At 39.1% G+C, this 20,935-nt stretch overlaps 1 protein-coding gene across 14 annotated transcripts in view; it reads right to left on the reverse strand.

Annotated features, from left to right (window-relative positions):
* STIL (STIL centriolar assembly protein) overlaps positions 1–20,935 on the reverse strand; it is a 65,698-nt gene that overhangs the window by 10,481 nt on the left and 34,282 nt on the right. For 13 of the 14 annotated variants that reach the window (XM_040470156.1, XM_040470155.1, XM_040470151.1 and 10 more), the window contains 3 exons: positions 18,863–19,028; positions 15,510–15,741; positions 1,498–1,711 (listed from right to left, as the gene is read on the reverse strand). In XM_040470156.1, coding sequence (XP_040326090.1) covers positions 1,498–1,711; positions 15,510–15,741; positions 18,863–19,028 — 612 coding nt within the window. The remainder of the gene's footprint in view (positions 1–1,497; positions 1,712–15,509; positions 15,742–18,862; positions 19,029–20,935) is intronic. The other variant, XM_040470152.1, reaches the window with a different exon arrangement.

A 20,935-nucleotide genomic window follows, 5' to 3' on the forward strand; every position in this document is an offset into this window, starting at 1 on the left:
CAGAACTTGTTCATTTTATTTTTTTTTTTAATTTTTTTTTTCAATGTTTATTTATTTTTGGGACAGAGAGAGACAGAGCATGAACGGGGGAGGGGCAGAGAGAGAGGGAGACACAGAATCGGAAACAGGCTCCAGGCTCTGAGCCATCAGCCCAGAGCCCGACGCGGGGCTCGAACTCCTGGACCGCGAGATCGTGACCTGGCTGAAGTCGGACGCTTAACCGACTGCGCCACCCAGGCGCCCCAGAACTTGTTCATTTTAAAACCAAATTTAAAATCATTTCAGTAATATTTCAAGTGTTTTCAAGGGTTTATAGTAGCTATAAATTAATGTTCTAAATCATGCTTTCGTTTGAAAAATGGTAATGTTTCGGGCACCTGGATGGTTCAGCTGGTTAAACATCTGATTTTGGCTCACATCATGATCTCACGGTTTGTGAGTTCAAGTCCTGCATTGGGTGAGCTCAAGCCCCACTTTGGGTGAACACGAGCCCCACTTCGGGTAAGCCCTGCTTCTCCCTCCCCCCCACTCTCTATGCCCCTCGCTCACTTGTGCACACACACACTCTGTCTCTCAAGAAAGGAAAATGGTAATGTTTCAGAGTTATAAATTAGATCTTTATGTTCAGAATCTGACTCTTCTCCTTTCTCCCTTTGAATGAGAATGACCTGTGATACTATCTCTGCCTTCCTGGCATTAGAGTACATTTCATTCGCTGAGCCACAGCTGCTAGCACCAGTATAGGACCCCGCGGGCAAATAACAATTATGTGTTCATTGATGGGTACTTAGGGCCCTATGAAGCATGGAGACATCCAGTGTTCCAAAGTCTACAGTTTGGATGGAAGTGACAGCCAGGGTCATTCAACCTTCAAGTCTCAGTTTATATTCCAACTTTTCCAAGACGACTAGGTGACTATTTCCTCCAACCAGAATTATCCCTTTTTAGTCCATGCTGCCTTTGTTTATAGCACTTCTCGGCCTGTCCTATAATTGCTTGCTACTAGTATCCATGTGCTATTTCCCCTAGATTCTCACGAGCAGAGACTACCATATTCATCTTTATATTATTCCCTTTACTTAGTTTATTTCTTAGACTAAGCTAAATATTCTATAAAAATCTGCTTACCTGAACTCAGTAAATATTATCATCAATATTCTCCTACTTTTCAACTTTCAAACTTCCTGCAAATTGTTGCTTGTTTTTTCTGGTACTAGCTTAGTTTGAATTTGGCATAATATCAACACTTCTGTTTTAAAATCAGGTTCCACCCCCCCCCCCCCTCAACCTATCTAAGTATCTGATGACTGGCATGCTTATACTGAATTTAGGTTATCATAATCACAAAAAGCTAAAGGAAATAAATTATGTATCATTAATTTGGGGAAATCTTTTTATATCAAAGTCCCAATCAGTTTAAAGACAGGAAAGGCTTAACTAGTCTACTTTAAACTAAATAATCATCTCAGAAAAAATGAAATGCATTACATTTCTTACCAATAAATCCTGGTATATTTTCTGCCTGTCTGATGGTTGAGGAGGCAAGGGTTGTATCGCTTGCTCAGTTTTGGGTTCACCTGATGTTACAGGGTTGTTACTAGCACCCTCTGTTGGTCCACTCTGTAAGCACATGCTTATACTCTCCGCTGGCACAGAATTTGCAAGGAACACGGGCACATCAGGTTCTTTTCTCACACCTGGAGAAGAGCTGCTTGAAAGGATATATAAATAATGTAAGCGTTAGTTATCAAGACACCTTTAACATATATTTGAAGTGCAGTAACTTTGAAAGAAAGGGATAAGACTCAAGCAGCATTCTGGCTTGTATTTTCAGATCTCATCTTGATAAGGCTGTATATAAACCAGATCATGACACCTTTTTAAGTCGTGTTATTTATATTTAGACAATTTTTTTTTAAAGGCAAACAACCTGCTGATTTCTCCTGAACTTGATACAAAGGAAATTTTCAGAGTATCTAAAAATTATAAATGTATCATTTCTTCACTTCAAGTTTTAAAATATAGTTAAGGGGTGCCTGGGTGATTCAATAGGTCAAGAGTCTGACTTCGGCTCAGGTCATGCTCTCATGGTTTGTGAGTTTGAGCCCTGAGTCAGGCTCTGTGCTGACAGCTAGAAGCCTGGAACCTGCTTCAGATTCTGTGTCTCCCTCTCTCTGCCCATCCCCTGCTCGTGCTCTCAAAAATAAAACAAACATTAAAAAAAGAATTAAAATATAGTTAAGATTCCTGGCAATTGGAGAGTTCATAAGCTGCCATTTATAATCACATTATATATTTGGTAGTACTTCTTTTCTTCTTCATGCTGTTCTATATTTTTCAAATTTTCTACAATGAGCATTTATTACTTTCAAACTTAGCATATAAACACATATCTTTACATTTATTATGGAACACAATGTTAAAAAAACATTTCTTGTAAGAACAATAATCTGTGGCTAAAGTAGAGAAATAATATAATATCAGCTAGCAGAGAAAGCTTACTGTAGGCCAAGCACTGTTTCAAGTGCATTACCTTGTAAAATACTTACCATATACCGAAAACACATATAAGATAGTTACTACATATTATGCCCATTTGAAAGATGAGGAAATTAAGGCAGAGAGGTTAGATAACTGCCCAAAGTTATACCAAATATGAAGAAAATAAAACTCATACATAGTTTAATGCCTAGAGATAACCACATTTTAGAGTACTTCCATTTATATATATATATTTTTTACAAGTAGTATTTTCTCTGAAAAACTGTACCATACCAAAGGTAGTTTGGAGGCAGCTTTTTTTTATTTTTAAAAAAAATTTTTTTTTCAACGTTTATTTATTTTTGGGACAGAGAGAGACAGAGCATGAACGGGGGAGGGGCAGAGAGAGAGGGAGTCACAGAATCGGAAGCAGGCTCCAGGCTCTGAGCCATCAGCTCAGAGCCCGACGCGGGGCTCGAACTCACGGACCGCGAGATCGTGACCTGGCTGAAGTCGGACACTTAACCGACTGCGCCACCCAGGCGCCCCCTGGAGGCAGCTTTTTAAAACCTAACATCAGGGGCGCCTGGGTGGCTCAGTCAGCTAAGTGTCCAACTTTGGCTTGGGTCATGATCTCGCAGTCTATGAGTTGGAGCCCCTCATCGGGCTCTGTGCTGACAGCTCAGAGCCTGGATCCCGCTTTGGATTCTGTGTTTCCCTCTCTCTCTGCCCCTCCCCTGATATTGCTCACACGCTCCCAATCTCTCTCTCTCCCAAAAATAAACAAACATTAAAAGAAAAAAAATTAAAACTTAACAACATAAGTATCTTTTCATTTCACCAAATATTCTTGAAAACAAGCTTTGTTACACAGTATTTTATTTTATAGATATAGTATAATTCTTCTAACCACAAGACTTCTTTAAAACTCAGCTTATTTCCAATTTTCCCCATATTACTTAATTTTAACTTGATATGAAGTGCCTAGTACTCGTTTGGTACTTGAAAAGCTCAGTAAATATTAGCTGAAATGAGTATTTGTAAAATACCAGTTAAGTCATAATTCTAAGGAAAAAAATCCATAAATTTGACTACATGAAATAAAAATTTTTACATAGCAAAAAACATCAAACAAAATCAAAAGACAACTGACAAACTGGAAGAAAACATGCACAACATATACTACAAAGAGCTAACATCACTAATGTAGAAGAACACTTAAAAAGTAAAGGGTGAAGGACCTGAGATTCTAGCAGAAATATGTGAGAGACGTAAACTTACAATTCACAAAGTTATCAAAATAAATCTTGACATGAGGAAGTGATCCAACTCATTCATAATTTTTAAAATGAAAATTAAAACTCCACCAATATACCATTTATCACCTATCAGACTGGCAAAAAGTTTGTTTTAAATATGCCAACATTTTGTTGGCACAGCTCTGGGAAAATAGGTAGTCTCATACACTGCTGTTGAGACCACAAACTGGTACAATTTTCTGCAGGGAAACATGGTAATATTTAACAAAATTACATATGCACTTAACTGTGGATGCAGAAATCCCACTTCTAAAACACTTCAAAAATGCACATACCACTAGGTAATCACTATAGCAATACTTATAACTAAAAATTACTGGAAACAGTCAAAATGTTCATAAGTAGGTGTTTATTAAACTATGGTACATCCACATAGTGGAGTACTATATAGTTATATAAAAAAAGAAGATCATTAGGACTGATTTGTAGTAATTTCCAGTATATACTGTTAAGAGGAAAAAAAGCTAAAAAAATACCTATGGTACGCTACCTTTCTACACTTCACATAAGAAAGAAGTATAATAAGAAAATAAAGACACAGGGGAGCCTTGGGTGGCTTAGCTGGTTAAGCATCTGACTCTTGGTTTTGGCTCAGGTCATGGTCTCAGGGTCATGAGATCGAGTCCCATATTGGGCTCTGCACTGAGCATGGAGCCTGCCTGCATAAGATTCTCTCTCTCCCTCTCCCTCTGTCCCTCCCCTGCTCACACACATGCTCTCTCTCTTTGAAAAAAGTAAAAAGAGAAAAAGAAAACATAGACATACATGCTCGTTTGTGAAAAAGAAATACAGGAAACCTGGGTGGCTCAGTTGGTTGGTTGAGTGTCCGACTTAGGCTCAGGTCATGACCTCACAATTGGTGAGTTCAAGGCCCACGTCGGGCTCTGTGCTGACAGCTCGGAGCCTAGAGCCTGCTTCAGATTCTGTGTCTCCCCCACTCTCTCTCTGCCCCTCCCCTGCTTGCGCTCTGTCTCTTTATGTCTCTCAAAAATAAATAAACGTTTAAAAAAAAATACAGGAAAGGTAAGCCAGTAACTAAAGAGATTGGTTATCTAAAGGAGATAGATGAGTGGGAAAGGGGGTAGGAAAAAGGGAGATTTCGGAACAGGGTGGCAGGAATGAGAAGGGAGCAACACTCCTTTGAGTATATGCCTTTTTATGTAGTTTGGTCTGTTAAAACTACAGTAAGTTTCAGGTACCAAAAAAAACACAAATAAAATCAACCAGAATACGGAGGGACCCCCAAGTGGAACAAACAGTAACGAATCAACCTAATGATATTACAAACAAATAACCACAAAAAGAAGTGTGGAAGAAAATAACCTACCTAAATAACTATGGAAAGAGGTATTTTCATTGGATACTGTAGGGTTAAAGGTAAAAAGAATTATAAAGAAACATACTCTAGTAAATCCATTTCAGAATTCTTAAGCAATTCCAAAACTACTTTATGTGTACACTAGAACTAAACAAATAAGTATAGTGTACATGAAAGCCAGGTTTCTCACTGTTAGGAAAAGAAGGTATAAATAAGAAAAAGGGATGTGTTGGACTGGAATCAGAGGATTGGTATGAAGTCAAGGATTTTCAAATATAGATAGATACATATAGAAATAAATATGGGGGGGGGGGGGGTTGTATCCTAGATAGGAGGGCCTAGAAGCACAGATACAAAGTAGCAATGAGTACACCTAGTGCCCAGATCTTGACTTCTAAATATGTTCTCTGGTACCACTGCTCCTGGTTTCTGTGTTTGAATCCAGGGTTGGGGCAGGGAAAATACAAGGTGGGCCTGGAACATCCTGTGGTGCCAAAAAATAAGAACATACGTGAAAAAGGATGGGGGCTTTTCCAGAGGTAACAGAAGCCAATCTAAAAGAATTTCCAAAGACCAAGGCGCCTGGGTGTCTCAGTCGGTTGAGCATCTGACTCTTGATTTCAGTTCAGGTCATGATTTCCCACAGTTTGTTGAGATCAAGCCCCATATCTTGCTTGGGATTCCCTCTCCCTCTCTCTCTGCCCCTTCCCTGCTTGTGCCATGCATGCTCACTCTCCCTCTCAAAATTAATAAAATAAACACTTAAAAAAAACATCTAAAAGAGTTTCCAAAAACCTAAACTGGAACAATTTGAGCAAATAAAAATAAATAATAATAGTTTGAATTATAACTCTTAGAATAAAAGTAATGCCCAGGAGTACACACTGACATAAACAAATGAATAAACACATAAGAAGAGAAGGAAAACAGCTTTTCCTTACAGAAGAAATCCAATTTACAAATGTAGAAGGAATGGGCGCCTGGGTGGCTCATTTGGTTGGGCTTCCGACTTCGGCTCAGGTCATGATCTCAAGGTCCTTGAGTTCAAGCCCTGCCTCGGGCTCTGTGCTGACAGCCCGGAGCCCGGAACCTGGAGCCTGGAGCCTGCTTTGGATTCTGTGTCTCCCTCTCTCTCTGCCCCTCCCCCGCTCGCACTCTGCCTCTCTCTGTCAAAAATGAATAAACGTTAAAAAACATTTAAAAAAAATGTAGATGTAATGAGGAAAATACAAAATCATCAGCAGGCAAATACTATGGTAATCATCGCTACAGGCAAAATCCATAGATGGATGCTAAAATCAGAGGGAGAAAGCTCAAGAAGTGAATATTTAGAGTCTCAATGTATTTTCCTTATTTATTAACTACAAAGGGAAAATTTTTAACTTTGTAACAATAAAAACTAGCATACGTCACCTTAACTGGGGGTTCAAAGCTAATAACCTAAGCGACATCATGTAACCCGCTGATATGATGCACCAAGAGGGCCATAACACCTCTTTTGTGGTAATCTTGCCAAAAATATAAAAATTCATTTTGATCATGGGAAAGTATCAGACAAACCCAAATTAAAAGACACTCTACAAAATAACTGACCAGTCCTCATCAAAAGTGCCAAGGTCATGAAACACAAGGTAAGACTCAGGATCTGTCACAGATTGGATTAACAAGATGTAATTAATACACCAATGTGAAATCCTATACGGTTTCTTGGAAAAGGACATTATTGGAAAAACTGGTACAATTAGAATTTGCAATTTAGTATAGTATTATACCAATGTTAATTTCCTGGTTTCGATCATGTTACTATGGTGATATAAGGTATTAACATTGGGGCGCCTGAGTGGCGCAGTCGGTTAAGCGTCCGACTTCAGCCAGGTCACGATCTCGCGGTCCGTGAGTTCGAGCCCCGCGTCAGGCTCTGGGCTGATGGCTCAGAGCCTGGAGCCTGCTTCCGATTCTGTGACTCCCTCTCTCTCTGCCCCTCCCCCCTTCATGCTCTGTCTCTCTCTGTCCCAAAAATAAATAAACGTTGAAAAAAAAAATAAAAAAAATAAAAAAAATAAAAAAAAAATAAGGTATTAACATTATGGAAATCTGGGTAAACTACGATTTTTCCAACTTTTCTATAAATATAAGATTTTTAAATAAAAATGTTTAAAGCAAGACACAATTCGGGGCGCCTGGGTGGCTCAGTTGGTTAAGCGGCCGACTTCGGCTCAGGTCATGATCTCGCGGTCCGTGAGTTCGAGCCCTGCGTCGGGCTCTGTGCTGACAGCTCAGAGCCTGGAGCCTGTTTCAGATTCTGTGTCTCCCTCTCTTTGATCCTCCCCTGTTCATGCTCTGTCTCTCTCTGTCTCAAAAATAAATATACGTTAAAAAAAAAATTAAAAAAAAAAAAGACACAATTCTACATTTGGTTTGTTTTTCTCAAATATAATTTGATTAAGAAGTCTGAGATCCTAAAGAAGGAATAATACAATAAAAATACAAGGCACAAATATTTTAACAAATAATAAAATTTACAAATAGAGATTATTATAATCACCATTTGGCTTCTCAGACACAAAGACTCACTGTTCTTAAAACCAGGAAGGAGCTCTCCAAGTCACCCACTCCATCCCTTCCTTAAGATGAAAGTACATTTAAACCAGTAAAGACACCAGTGAATTTATCCTAAACTTAAAAGAACTTCGGTGTAATTATGTTGTATAATTTCCTTTAGTATCCAAATCTGGTGTAATTAATTAAATACCAAGAATTAAATCTTAAAAAAAAAATTTTTTTTAGTATAGTTGACACACAATGTTATATTAGTTTCATGTATTATTAGTTTCAGTATATTAGTTTCAGGTAAATCTTATACACAGAAAAAAAGCACGTTTAAAAACCTTAAATGGGAGAACTATTTGCAAATTATGCATCTGATGAGGGGTTCATATCTAAAATACATAAAGAACTCTAACTCAACAACAAAAAATCAACTGAATTAAAATGGGCAAAGGGCATTTCTCCTCAAAGATGATATAAAATGGCCAACAGGTATATGAAGAGATGCTCAACATCAGTAATCATGAGAGAAAAGTGCAAGTGAAAAACAATAAGATATTACCTCACACCCATTAAGACTACCACTATAAAAAAAAACTCCAGAAAATAACAAGTGCAAGTGTTGCTTCGCACTGTTGACAGGTCTGTAAAATGGTTGCATCCACAATGAGAAACAGTATGGAGGTTCCTCAAAAAATTAAAAGTACAACTACCTTGTGATCCGACAATCTCACTTTTGGGAATATATCCAAGTGGATTGAAAACAGGGTCTCAAAGAGATATTTGTACACCTATGTTCACAACAGCATTATTCACAATAGCCAAAAGGTAGAAGTAACCCAAATGTTCATCGATGTGTGAATGGATAAACACAATGTGGTATATACATACAATGGAATATCACTCAGTTTTAGAAAGAAGGAAATCCTGTCACATGCTACAGCATAAGTGAAACTTGAGGACATTATGCTAAGTCAAATAAGGCACTCATAAAAAGACAGATGCTGTATGCTTCCACCTATACAAGGAATCTAAAGTAGTCAAATTCAGAGAAATAGAAAGTAGAATGATGATGACTACCAGGGGCTGAGGCAGGAGGAGAAAGGGGAGTTGTTCTTTAACGGATATAGAGTTTTGGCTTTACAAGACGAAAAAGGTCTGGAGATCTGTCTTACAACAATGTAAACATACGTAATACTGCCCAAGTGTACCTTTAAACATTAAGATGGTAAATTTTATGTAAACGTATTTTTTAGCAAAACAACAAACAAATACCTTAAATGATTTCTTAAAACAAATACAATTTCTTATTCTGCCAATCAAAGCTCTCCAAAATTTGGTAGCCAATTTGGCTTTTCAGCCAATTTCTCACAATGTCCCCTGTTTTACTTCTAAACAAAATGGATAACTAGTAATACTCTAAATTCAGCCCAAACATTTTAAGTCCCCAGCGCAGTAGTTCTCAATCTTGGCAACACAGCAATATTACTTGTATTAAGTAATAAATAAGTAAGTTTTTAAAAAACACAACTGTTTGGCCCGCACCCCTCAGAGACGCTGAACTGGTGAAGGGCCCAGATATCTATCTGTACTTTCAAATGCCATGGACTCAAGAATTAGTGCTTGAATGCATCTGTGTTGGCACACTCTTGTCAAACCCTTCTCTACTCTTGAAGGGTCATTTTAAAAGTCTGCTTCCTCTAAAACCCTAACTGGAGGGGCGCCTGGGTGGCTCAGTCGGTTAAGCGTCCAACTTCGCTCAGGTCATGATCTCGCGGTCCGTGGGTTCAAGCCCCGCGTCGGGCTCTGGGCTGACAGCTCAGAGCCTGGAGCCTGTTTCGGATTCTGTGTCTCCCTCTTTCTCTGACCCTCCCCTGTTCATGCTCTCTCTCTCTCTGTCTCAAAAATAAATAAATGTTAAAAACAAAATAAATAAATAAATAAATAAAACCCTAACTGGGTATGTTCTCTTGCTTCTTTTAGCCACCATTAGCACTTCCTTTTATCTTTTATGTCACATATATTCTCATTTATGATACAGTCATCTGTGTGTTCATCATACTTTGGGCAAATTTTTTAATCCGGGCCTCGGTTTCCTCATCCATGAAAAGGGAAAAATGATATCCACTTCCCTGGGTTGAAAAAAATGACACAGGATTAAAGGAGATACAAAGTGCCTAGCACAGTACCAGACAATCATAGTGGGTGAATCATAAGTGTTAGTTCTCTTTATCTCTTGCTGCTTTCCCCTTATTCCCCAAACATCAGATTGAACCTTTTTCTTCAACCATGTTAACTAATTTCACTTTAGTGAAAACACCAAACCTCTTAAATGGAGAAGCAGAAATCTAGTCTTTATAGAGATTTTATGGCTTTTTGGGAAATTACTTGTTCTGAGCAGGATTTTTATCATCCAAACAGTTGCAAAGCACTTTATTTTTATGGAGAGTCCATGTCAGTTACTGAGGTTGCCTTACTCCATCTTTAGCTAGATGATAAAAGTAATTAGGCACTAAGGCACTGTTCTAAGTGCTTTACATATATTAACTTATTTAATCCTTACAACAACCCTATGAGATAGGTGCTTTTATTCTCTCCATTTACAGATGAGAAAACTGAGTCATCCATAAATTATGAAACCTGCCTACAGTCACACTGCTGTGATTCAAATCCAGGCAATCGGACACCTGACCCCATGATCTTAATCATAATCACTCTTCTAAACTGCATTTTCAAGAATCTTAAAATATCTGTTTAGGGGCACCTGGGTGGCTCAGTCGGTTGAACATCGGACTCTTGATTTCAGCTCAGGTCATGATCCCAGGGTCATGGGATCAAGCCCTGTGTTGGGCTCTACACTGAGCCTACTTGAGATTCATTCTCTCTCTCTCTCTCTCCCTCCCTCCCTCTGCCCTTCTCCTTCATTCATCCTCTCCCTAAAATTAAAAAAAAAAAAAAGACATACATATGCGTATCTGTCTTAGTGTTTAACATAGCAAGCAAAAACAAAAGAAAAAGAACCAAAACATTAAAGATTTTAACCTCAAAATATTTAAGAATAAAACAAAATTTTATTTTATTTATCTTTTTTTTTTAAGGTTTTGTTTTTGGGGCACCTGGGTGGCTCAGTCAGTTAAGCAGCCGACTTGATTTCAACTCAAGTCATGATCACATGGTTCATGAGTTCAAGCCCCACCTTGGGTTCTGTGCTGACAGTGTAGAGCCTGCTTGGGATTCTCTCTCTCTCTCTCTCTCTCTCTCTCTCCCTCCCTCCCTCCCTCCCTCCCTCCCCCTCTCTCTGTTTTTCCTCCACTTGTGCCCTTTCTCCCTCAAAGAAACTAAAACATTAAAAATAAAGATTAAAAAAATTTTTTTTAATATTAAGAGAGAGAGAGCACTCATGCACAAGTTGGGGAGAGGGGCAAAGGCAGAGGAAGAGAGAGAGCAGGAGAGAGGAGCAAAGAGAGAGGGTGAGAGAGTCTTAAGCAGGCTCCATGCTCAGTATGGTGCCCAACTCCAGGCTTGATCCCATAACCCTAGGCTCAATCCCTCAACCCTGGGATCATGACCTGAGCCGAAATCAAGAGTTGGAGGCTCAACTGACTGAGCCCTCCAAGGCACCCCTAAAAGATTTTATTTTTAAGTAATCTCTACACCCAAAGTGGGACTTCAACTTACAACCCCGAGATCAAGATCACATGCTCTACCGACTGAGATAGCGAGGCACCTCAAATCAAAATTTTACAAGATGACTTTAGGGCACCTGGGTGGCTCAGGCATTAAGCATCTGACTTCAGCTCAGGTCATGATCTCACAGTTTGTGAGCTTGAGCCCCACATCGGGTGACCTCAAGCCCTGCTTCAGGTGAGCACAAGCCCCACTTCTGGTAAACACAAGCCCCAGGTTTAGGGGAAAAAAAAGGAGCACCTGGGTGGCTCAGTCGGTTAAGCATCTGACTTCAGCTTAGGTCATGACCTCATGGTTTATGGGTTTGAAACCTGAATCAGGCTCTGTGCTGACAGCTCAGAGCCTGGAACCTGCTTTGGATTCTGTGTCTCCCTCTGTCTCTCCCCCACTTGCACACTCTCTCTCTCTCTCTCTCCCTCTCAAAAATAAATTAATGTTAAAACAAATTTTGAAAAAGGGGGCTCCTGGGTGGCTCAGTCGGTTAAGTGTCTGGCTTCAGCTCGGGTTACAATCTTGTGGTTCATGGGTTTGAGCCCCACGTCAGGCTCCGTGCTGACAGCTCAGAGCCTGGAGCCTGCTTCAGATTCTGTGTCTCCTCCTCTCTCTGCCCCTCCCATGCTCATGCTCTGTCTCTCTCTGCCTCTAATAAATAAACGTTAAAACAACAACAACAACAACACAAGCTCCAGGTGAGCCCCGTTTCTCTCCCTCTCTCTCTCTCTCTGCCCCTTGCTCACTTTTGTCCTCTCTCCAAAAAACAAAAATAAAAATAAAAAATAAAAGATGACTCTAATAATACAGCAAGTGGTATACCCAAAGTATTTTTTAAAATGTTCTATTTATTTTTGAGAGGGTACGAGTGGGGGGGGGGGGGGAGAGGCAGAGAGAGGGGGACAGAACATCCGAGGTGGGCTCTGCACTGACAGCACAGAGCCCGACGTGAGGGTCAAACTCACAAACCGCAAGATTACAACCTGAGCTGAAGATGGACGTGCCACTGACTGAGTCACTCAGGTGCCCCCGAAGTATAACTTCTAAAAGAAAAATAAGGATTGTTTCACATGAAAGCCTATAAATACCACTACTCTTCAGCGGCAAAAAGCTTTTAATTACCAACTTTCCTTCAAGGCAAATAAATTTATCCCTCATAGACTGCTTTAACATCAGAAAGAGAGATCCAGGAAGACATCGAAGGGGGACAGGGAACCCGGATGGCTAGGTGCCATGTATGAACACTTAGCAGTGGGAAGCACATCATGAATCAGACCACATGTTTGGGAAGAATCCTACAGAAGCGCCAAAGCCACTATGGACAACAATGGAGACAGTATTTAATCCAAATCAATACGTTATTGCTGAACAAAGATCAGATTTATATCTAGCTATGTGTTGGAATCAATAGAGCTGATTAACTGCCCTGAAAAAGCAATTAACTAACATTCTACCAATTAACTGAGATATGTTTCAAAAGTTAAAAACCACATTGGATTGGAGATGTTTAAAGTTCTGACTTAGAAACTACTTCGGGGGAAGACACCCATGATGTTAGAAAGAAGTCTGCAGTTTACAGAAGTCCAGAAGGAGAAATAAGGATAACCATAGTTCATTCCTTTGTTCTGTTTCTATAATTAGTCCAAATAAAATGTGGATCTATCTCGGGGCTCACCTTAAATTGCTCTTCCTATCACAGAACTCATATGAAGTAGGTAACATGGGGAACCATACACTAGGTCGAGTTCTAAAGACACAGAATATGGTAATCAGAATAATTAAAAATGTCAAATATTATCACAAGGCTTATAATTTAAAAAAATAATCAACTGTCTGCCCCACGCCATCCCACCACCAAATTCACCTCTTTTAACTGCTGTTGCATGTGGTGTGTTACACCTACATCATTCCTCTACTGTCAAGATGCACTCTATGTATTCTACACCTGATCCCTTCCGGCATTTCCACAAGTCCAAGTGCCTTCGCCTCCTCTGGCCTTGACTATACTAACCGGTTTCCCTACTTCCATTCTAAACCCCTTTAGTTCATTTGGCACAAAACAGCTATTTAAAAAATGAAAAATTAGGGGCGCCTGGGTGGCTCAGTCGGTTAAGCGTCCGACTTCGGCTCAGATCATGATCTTGCAGTTTGTGGGTTCAAGTCCTGCATGGGGCTCTGTGCTGACAGCTCAGAGCCTGGAGCCTGCTTCAGATTCTGTGTCTCCCTCTCTCTCTCTGTCCCTCTCCTGCTCATGTTCTGTCCCTCGGTTTCTCAAAAATAAATAAACGGTTAAAAAAAAAAAAAATCAGATCACACTACTCTATTGTCTAAAATACACCGAGGCTTTAATAAGCATAGAGTAAATTCAAAGCTCCTTTCTACATAATGCAAAGCCCCCACATAATTTGGTTCCTGCCTGTATCTCTGACCACAGTTCCTAAGCTCTCTCTCCCTCGGTCACCATATCTGCTGATGAGAGAAACAAAGGCAAGAGAAATGTAACATAAGTTAAATCTCTTTACAGCTTGCAGCCCCCTGATAGACACCTGAAACCTGCAGAGTGTGACCTTCCTCAAGCAACTCATGGCTGCCTTACTTCCTTAATGTTTTTGTGTTATTAAAGACTAAAAATAAGAGTAGCCTTGTCTTAACAGTAGCTAGCCCCTCAAGGTCCTGAAAGCCTTGGTTTCAAATTCCTTAGAAACTACACTATCCCTAACCCCACTGACTTAAAAGTATATAATCAGTCACTCCTCACAACCCCAGTGCAGCTCTTTCTGCCCACAGGTTCTGTCCTGCGGCTATAATCAAATCACCCCTTTGCACCAAAGAGGCCTCAAGAATTCTTTCTTAGCCGTTTGCTCGAGAACCCCATCATAGCCACAAAGGCTTTCCTAATTGTTTCTTGAACGGTCAAGCTCATGCATACCTCAAGGTCTACACTTGCTATTTCCTCCACCTGGAACACTCTTCAGATGTTCTCATGGCTGGCTCCTTTTCATCATATTAGTCACTGTTCAGATGTTATCCCTCAGCGAAGGCTTCCTTCACCATGCCCTACTTAATATATCCCTCGCTCCCATGCCACCATCCCAGTCACACTCCACTTAATAACCCTGGTTCTTTTTTTCTTTTTAATGTTTATTTATTTATTTTGAGAGAGAGAGAGAGAGCGAGCATGTGCATGAGCAGGGGGAGGGGCAGAGAGAGAGGGGAGAGAGAATCCTAAGTAAGCTCTGCTCTGTCAGCACAAAGGCTGATGCAGGGCTTGATCTCATGAACTGTGAGAACATGACTTGAGCAGAAAACAGGAGTCAGACGCTCAACCAACTGAGCCACCCAGGCGCCTCCCTGGTTTATTCTCTGAAGAGAGTAGTATTCTCTGAAGAGCAGTAATCATTATATGACATTAAATTATGTGTTACTTATATGGTTATTGTTTGTCTCTTTTAAGTCATGAAAATTCCATTAAGTTAGCAGCTTTTCCTGACCTACTGCTCATCTCTAGGGCTTCGTTCTATGGCAGCACATATCAGAAGCTCAAAGATATTTGAATTTGTTTCTTAATTTCCTGAGGATCTTAAGTTACTTTGAAATCCTTGTTTAATAAAAAAAAAAAAAAAAATTCATAATGAAAAATTTCAAACACAAGAGAACAAACTATTATACACAGTTTTAAAAATTACCTACTTGCAACCAATCTTATTCCAACTATCCCCTTAGCCATTTCATCTCCCACCAGATTATTTTGAAGTAAATCTCAGATAACATTTCATATATAAACACCCAGTCTGTATCTTACAAAAATAAATTCATAGACATATAAATTTTTGCAATATGCAGAATCTTTAAAAATTCACAAAATTCAGGGCCCATCTCCATCTGGGATCTAGCTATCAGAATCTACAGTGAGGCCTAGGCATATGTATTCCTGAAATTTTCTTCAAATATTCTGATTCAGCTAGACTGTAACACAACCAAAGATTGACATCTGGGAATGGTTCTAGAAGAGTCAGAATTGTCGATTACATAAGAACCATCTAAGCAGAGTCACTACAGCTGAAAATACCATTTACAAAACGAAGTTTCTGAGTTAGAACACCAAAAGAATATTAGAATTTAAAAAGAAAAACAGGAGGATGAATACTGAATCGAAGACACCTTACTTGGATACAGAATGTGGCTGATTAAATTCTTCTTCCGCAGCAATGTTGCTCTCTTCAAAGCTGGGAATATCAACTGCTTTTAATGAAGATGAACTACCTGGAGGACTTGTGACTCCATTATTAATATCAACAGAAAAATTCATGTCCTCACTGGAAATCTTTGTATCATCTTGCCTCAGCTGAGATTCAGGCTCTTGACCATCGCCTGCTGCATTCCAAAACAAGCTGGCACCTAGAGGGTAAACGATGAGCCAGATACTGAAACAAATATTTTACTATAAAAATAAACCTCTGACAAACCTCTAAGACTAACTATTATTTTGACACTATTACCTAGAAATGTCTTCAGATTATACTTTTTTCAGAAATGCCATAAAGAGATTAGGTGAAAAGACAGAAAACTGGTGCACAAAGGTAAAGGGGACATTCCGGGCCCTCTCTTCAAGATGTGTGGCTCTCAAATGATGTGTTTTACATATTAAGGTTCTGAATATGATTTGGGGTGTATGTATGTGTACTGAAAACTGCTGTTATGAAAAACAAGGGAAAATAATATAAATACAAATTCCTAGGCTCTGTGATTTTTATACTTAAACACGGTATTTATGAGATTACTCAGGGGCATATCAGGCAAGTATTAAGAATCAAATGTTTCCCAAACTTTATGGAGCATTTGCACAATTATTTGCAGAACTATTTACATTTACTCTTATTGGCTTACTGTTTTTCTTTAAACCAACTCACTTTATTTTTACCTAGCTTCACCATTTCTGTGAAACCACAGATTTCATATGCTGTATTTTTCCAATACTCATAAGAATAAATGTATCTACAAAATATAAAACATTCATCTTTAAACCATCCCAAATTATCTTTTGAATCTGAGTGGTATGCATTCCACAACTTGGGAATACTGCTATGCATAATGACTTAAAGAAATAGTTAAAATCAACACGTACATCCAAGTCAAAATGGTTTCTACTTTGAGGGTCAACCTGGGTGATTAAAAAAAAATAAATTAATAAATGAATGATTTAATTTTGTATTCATGAAACATTAAAACCTGCCTTAAGAAAGGACAATTATAAAAAAGTTACATGAGTGCTGCTACTCTTCTGGAATATTTATCAATATATACCTTCAGGAAACTAAGTATCATTGTAGAAGAAACATGTTTCTAAAAGTCACTTATTCTAATGATTATTAATAACCCATTTTTCTGCATATAAGTAATAACCACCCTAGATCATCCAAGCTGAATTACTGAATATGAATCTATGCAGTTTCAAAATAATTTCAGAATGTAAGTTTAAACATGTAAATGAATTCATTCAATGATCTTTTATTCAGCACACATGATTCAGGCATCATGTTAACTAATGAGATACAATAGTGAATAAGGTAGTGTTTCAGATCCCCAAAGCTTACGGATGAGAAGCAACTGTAATATAGTAAATAGAGAGTTTTATAGGAGCAAACATAGATGTTTGCTATCTATGTACGTTTGGTTGGCTCACGATACCCACAGCTCCTTGTCCACCACCCCTCTACATTACACACACACACACTTTCTCTGGGGACTACCACCCCTGCAATTAACAAAGGTAGGACTCCAAAAGACATGTTCCTATTATGTGCTTCTCACCCCCCCTTACCGCTGAACCAGGAATTAAACCCTAATCCAAACTAGGCCATTCAGGTTCTCTGCAATTTGAAACAAGACTGAAGACAGTAACCTGGTTTGTGTAACACATACCCTTTGGAGCTTTGGGTGAGCTGTATTTTAAGATGCAAAGCAGTGAAGAAAGAATGAGTAAATCAGCCATGCACAATAGTTGAACAGTCCTAATGGTATTCCAGTTTCCAGTTCTAGTTTTTTCCTGAAGTCCAGCCCCATTCTTGGCCTTGGTTTTCATGAAAGATCCTCATATCCTTCCAGTAAATTCCCCTTCCTTGTTTAAATTATTTCAAAGTGGTTTATATTACTTGCAGCCAAAGAATCTTGACTAATATTCAGTAATAATTGACTTACTGTACATGAGGTTCTTGCTCCCCTCCCTCCGTGCTCCCTTCCACGTGGATAGTTAACAAATGGGTTCAGAAATAGAATACAGAAATCTGCCTTCTTTCTTTTTTTCTCCCTCTCAAATCTTTACTTTCCAGCTCAAATCTCCATCTGCTACTTTTCCAAGTCTTAGGTCATCAGCCCACCTCCACTCTTCTGATGTTTGAGTATCACCATCTTCATTTCCAAAAGCAGCTCAAATGCAACAGATATTTACACTGAACTCATCCTCTCTTCCCTGCTTCCCTAGGTCATCTAGGCTGAAAATCCTAGGATAACTTTTATTTTCATCTTTAATAAACTTTCAATATTAGAATAGGTCTAGATTGATAGAGATGATAATACAGAGTTCCTGTACACTCTCCTCACCCAGTTTCCCCTGTGCCATCTTATGGCACACTTTTCAAAATCAAGAAACCAACGTTGATGCATGACAAAAATCTCCAGATTTTATTTGAATTTCACCAGTTTTTCCACTAATGTCCTTTTTCTGTTCCAGGATCCAAACCAGGGTATTACACTGCAATTAGCAGGAGTACTTTTGAATCCTACACCTCCTCCAACTGCCACATGCAATTAGTTACCAAATCTTATTAACACCCTGCACAACTCTTTCTCTTCATTATTGTCACCATCACTCTATGTACTAATAGGCATCTTGCTAGATCTTGGGGACATTCTTGAAGGCATTCTTAAAGATCTCAAAGGGTCTGGTGATGAGCAAACATGCAAGCAAACAAATATACATCATTTACATTATTAATTGATTTTTTAAAAAGACCTTCAATGATGCATACCAAATAAAGGAGACTTTCCTTTTTAAAAGATGTAATAAAGGCTCTCCATAAAATATTACAGTACTAGACAATTCAGAGCCTGTGTTTTCTCACTGTGCCCATACTATTTTCTCTACCCACCCTATTCTGCCATCTCTCAATTCCACCTACTAAAATCCTACATACCCTTCAAGGCCCAGAGTCAGTAACACCGCATAGATGAAAAAAACTTTCCCTGATCCCTCAAACCACAGATGATTTTTCTTACAAGAATTGGGTCCAGCCTAGGAATGTATCAAATACTATGTATGATGTCATGTGGTTTCACATTTGTTTTCAAATACAGTTCTCTTTCATGAAGAGTAAAATTACACAAAGACTTAAACAAGTGATACTCTCATCACCCTGGTTTTGGTTCTATTTGTACCATGCACCAATTTCAACATCAAAATTTTAAAAGTAGATATGAAAAGCATTTTTAAAAATTCCTTCCAAATAAAAAAAACAATTACCTGTGCTCACAGCAATGCTCACACTTTTTCTCATGTGCAAGCCAGGAGAAGACTGTGCTTCCATGGAAACCAGCTCCATCTGTCTTGCTGCTTGTGCCGTGTTTTCAACAGAGGTTGTCTTAGGGGAACAGGGCTGCAGAGACTGTGCCTCCAATAAACGCTGAATCTGTATCAATTAACAACATATTTTAAACTGGCCATGGAAGGAATCACCAAATTGCAGTGGAGTTTAAAAATGAATTACAAAGTGTCCCAATTACAAATAGGTGGCTTTTAACTAGATTTTTTTCACATTTCAGTTAGATCATACCATAAAATTTATTCAATGCAGAAATCACTATCCTTCATTATTAAGACCCACTTAAGTAAGTGGGCTAAATGTAAATTTTATTTTATTTTACTATTTATTTATTTATTTATTTATTTATTTATTTATTTATTTTAGTTTTTGAGAGTGAGTGTGAGCAAGCAGGGCAGGGGCAGAAGGAACAGGAGAGACTCTTAAGCAGGCCCCACTCCTAGCAAGGAGCCCAACATGGGGCTCGATCTCATGACCGTGAGGATCATGCCTTGACCCAAAATCAAGGGTTAGACACTCAACCAACTGAGCCACTCAGGCACACTTTTATTATTTCTTTTAAAGTAAACTCCAGGCCCAATGTGGGGCTTAAACTTATAACCCCAAGATCAAGAGTTGCATGCTCTACTGACTGAGCCAGCCAGGTGTCCCATGGCTAAGCATAAATTTAAAAGTGAAACACAGGGGCACCTGGCTGGCTCAGTCGGAAGAGCATGTGTCTCTTGATCTCGGGGTTGTGAGTTCAAGCCCCACGCTGGGTGCAGAAATTACTTAAAAAAAAAAAAAATTAATAAACCAAAAAAAGTAAAAACATGAAGGTATTTAGATTGACATTCATAACTTTAAACTTGTGTAAAAAAGCCTAAATGTTAGCACTTCAAATAAATATTTCAAGAGTGCCTGGTTCGCTTAGTCAATTGAGGGTCCAGCTTCGGCTCAGGTCGTGATCTCATGGTTCATGAGTTCAAGTCCTGCATCAGGCTCTGTGCTGACAGCTTGGAGCCTGGAGCCTGCTTCGGATTCTGGGTCTCCCTCTCTCTCTGCCCCTCCCCCACTCTTTCACTATCTCAAAAATAAACATTTAAATAAATAAATAATAAAAATTTCATTCCCATTCCACCTACAAATCAAAAGTAAGATAAGAGCTACACTTAACCAAATATTCAACATTTTTACACAAGGTTTTCTTCTTATAAAGGTTAACCAGAATAGCCCATGTTTGGCTGTGCTAAACTGGAATTATTAGTTTTTTTTTAATGTTTATTTATTTTTGAGAGAGTACAAGGGGGAAGAGGCAGAAAGAGAGGGAACAGAGGCTCCAAAGCAGGCTGTGCACTGCCAACAGCAAGCCCAACGCGGGGCTCGAACCCACGAACTGCGAGACCACGACCTGAGCCAAAGTTGGAGGCTCAACAGACTGAGCCACTCAGGCACCTCACAACTGAAATTATTAATAACAGTAGTGAATACTTACTGTTCCCTGTTTACAAGATACTGTATGAAGAGTGTTTATGTACGATTAATACAACCATCCCATGAAGAATGTACTATTTTTTAAATGACATTTTTTTTTTAAGTTTATTTATTTTGAGAGAGAGAGAGAGTGCTCACATGAGCAGGGGAAGGGCAGAAAGAAAAGGAAAAAGAGAATCCCAAAGAGGCTCCACACTGTCAGCACAGAACCCAACACAGGGCTCGAATTCTCGAACCATGAGATCATGACTTGAGCTGAAACCAAGAGTTGGACACTTAACTGACTGAGCCACCCAGGTGCCCCAAGAACGTACTACTATTTTAAGTTTACTTATTTTGAGAGAGACAAAGACAGCACAAGTGGGGGAGAGGCAGAGAGACAAGCCTGACACAGGGCTCAAACCCACAAAACTGTGAGATCACAACCTGGGCCGAAACCAAGAGTCGGATGCTTAACTGAGCCACCCATGCATCTCAAGAACGTGCTACTATTAAACACACTTTACAGATAAGAAAACTTG

The sequence above is a fragment of the Herpailurus yagouaroundi genome, unplaced genomic scaffold (genome assembly GCF_014898765.1).
Source record: "Herpailurus yagouaroundi ecotype Mexico unplaced genomic scaffold, PumYag 77, whole genome shotgun sequence".
NCBI lineage: Eukaryota > Metazoa > Chordata > Mammalia > Carnivora > Felidae > Herpailurus > Herpailurus yagouaroundi.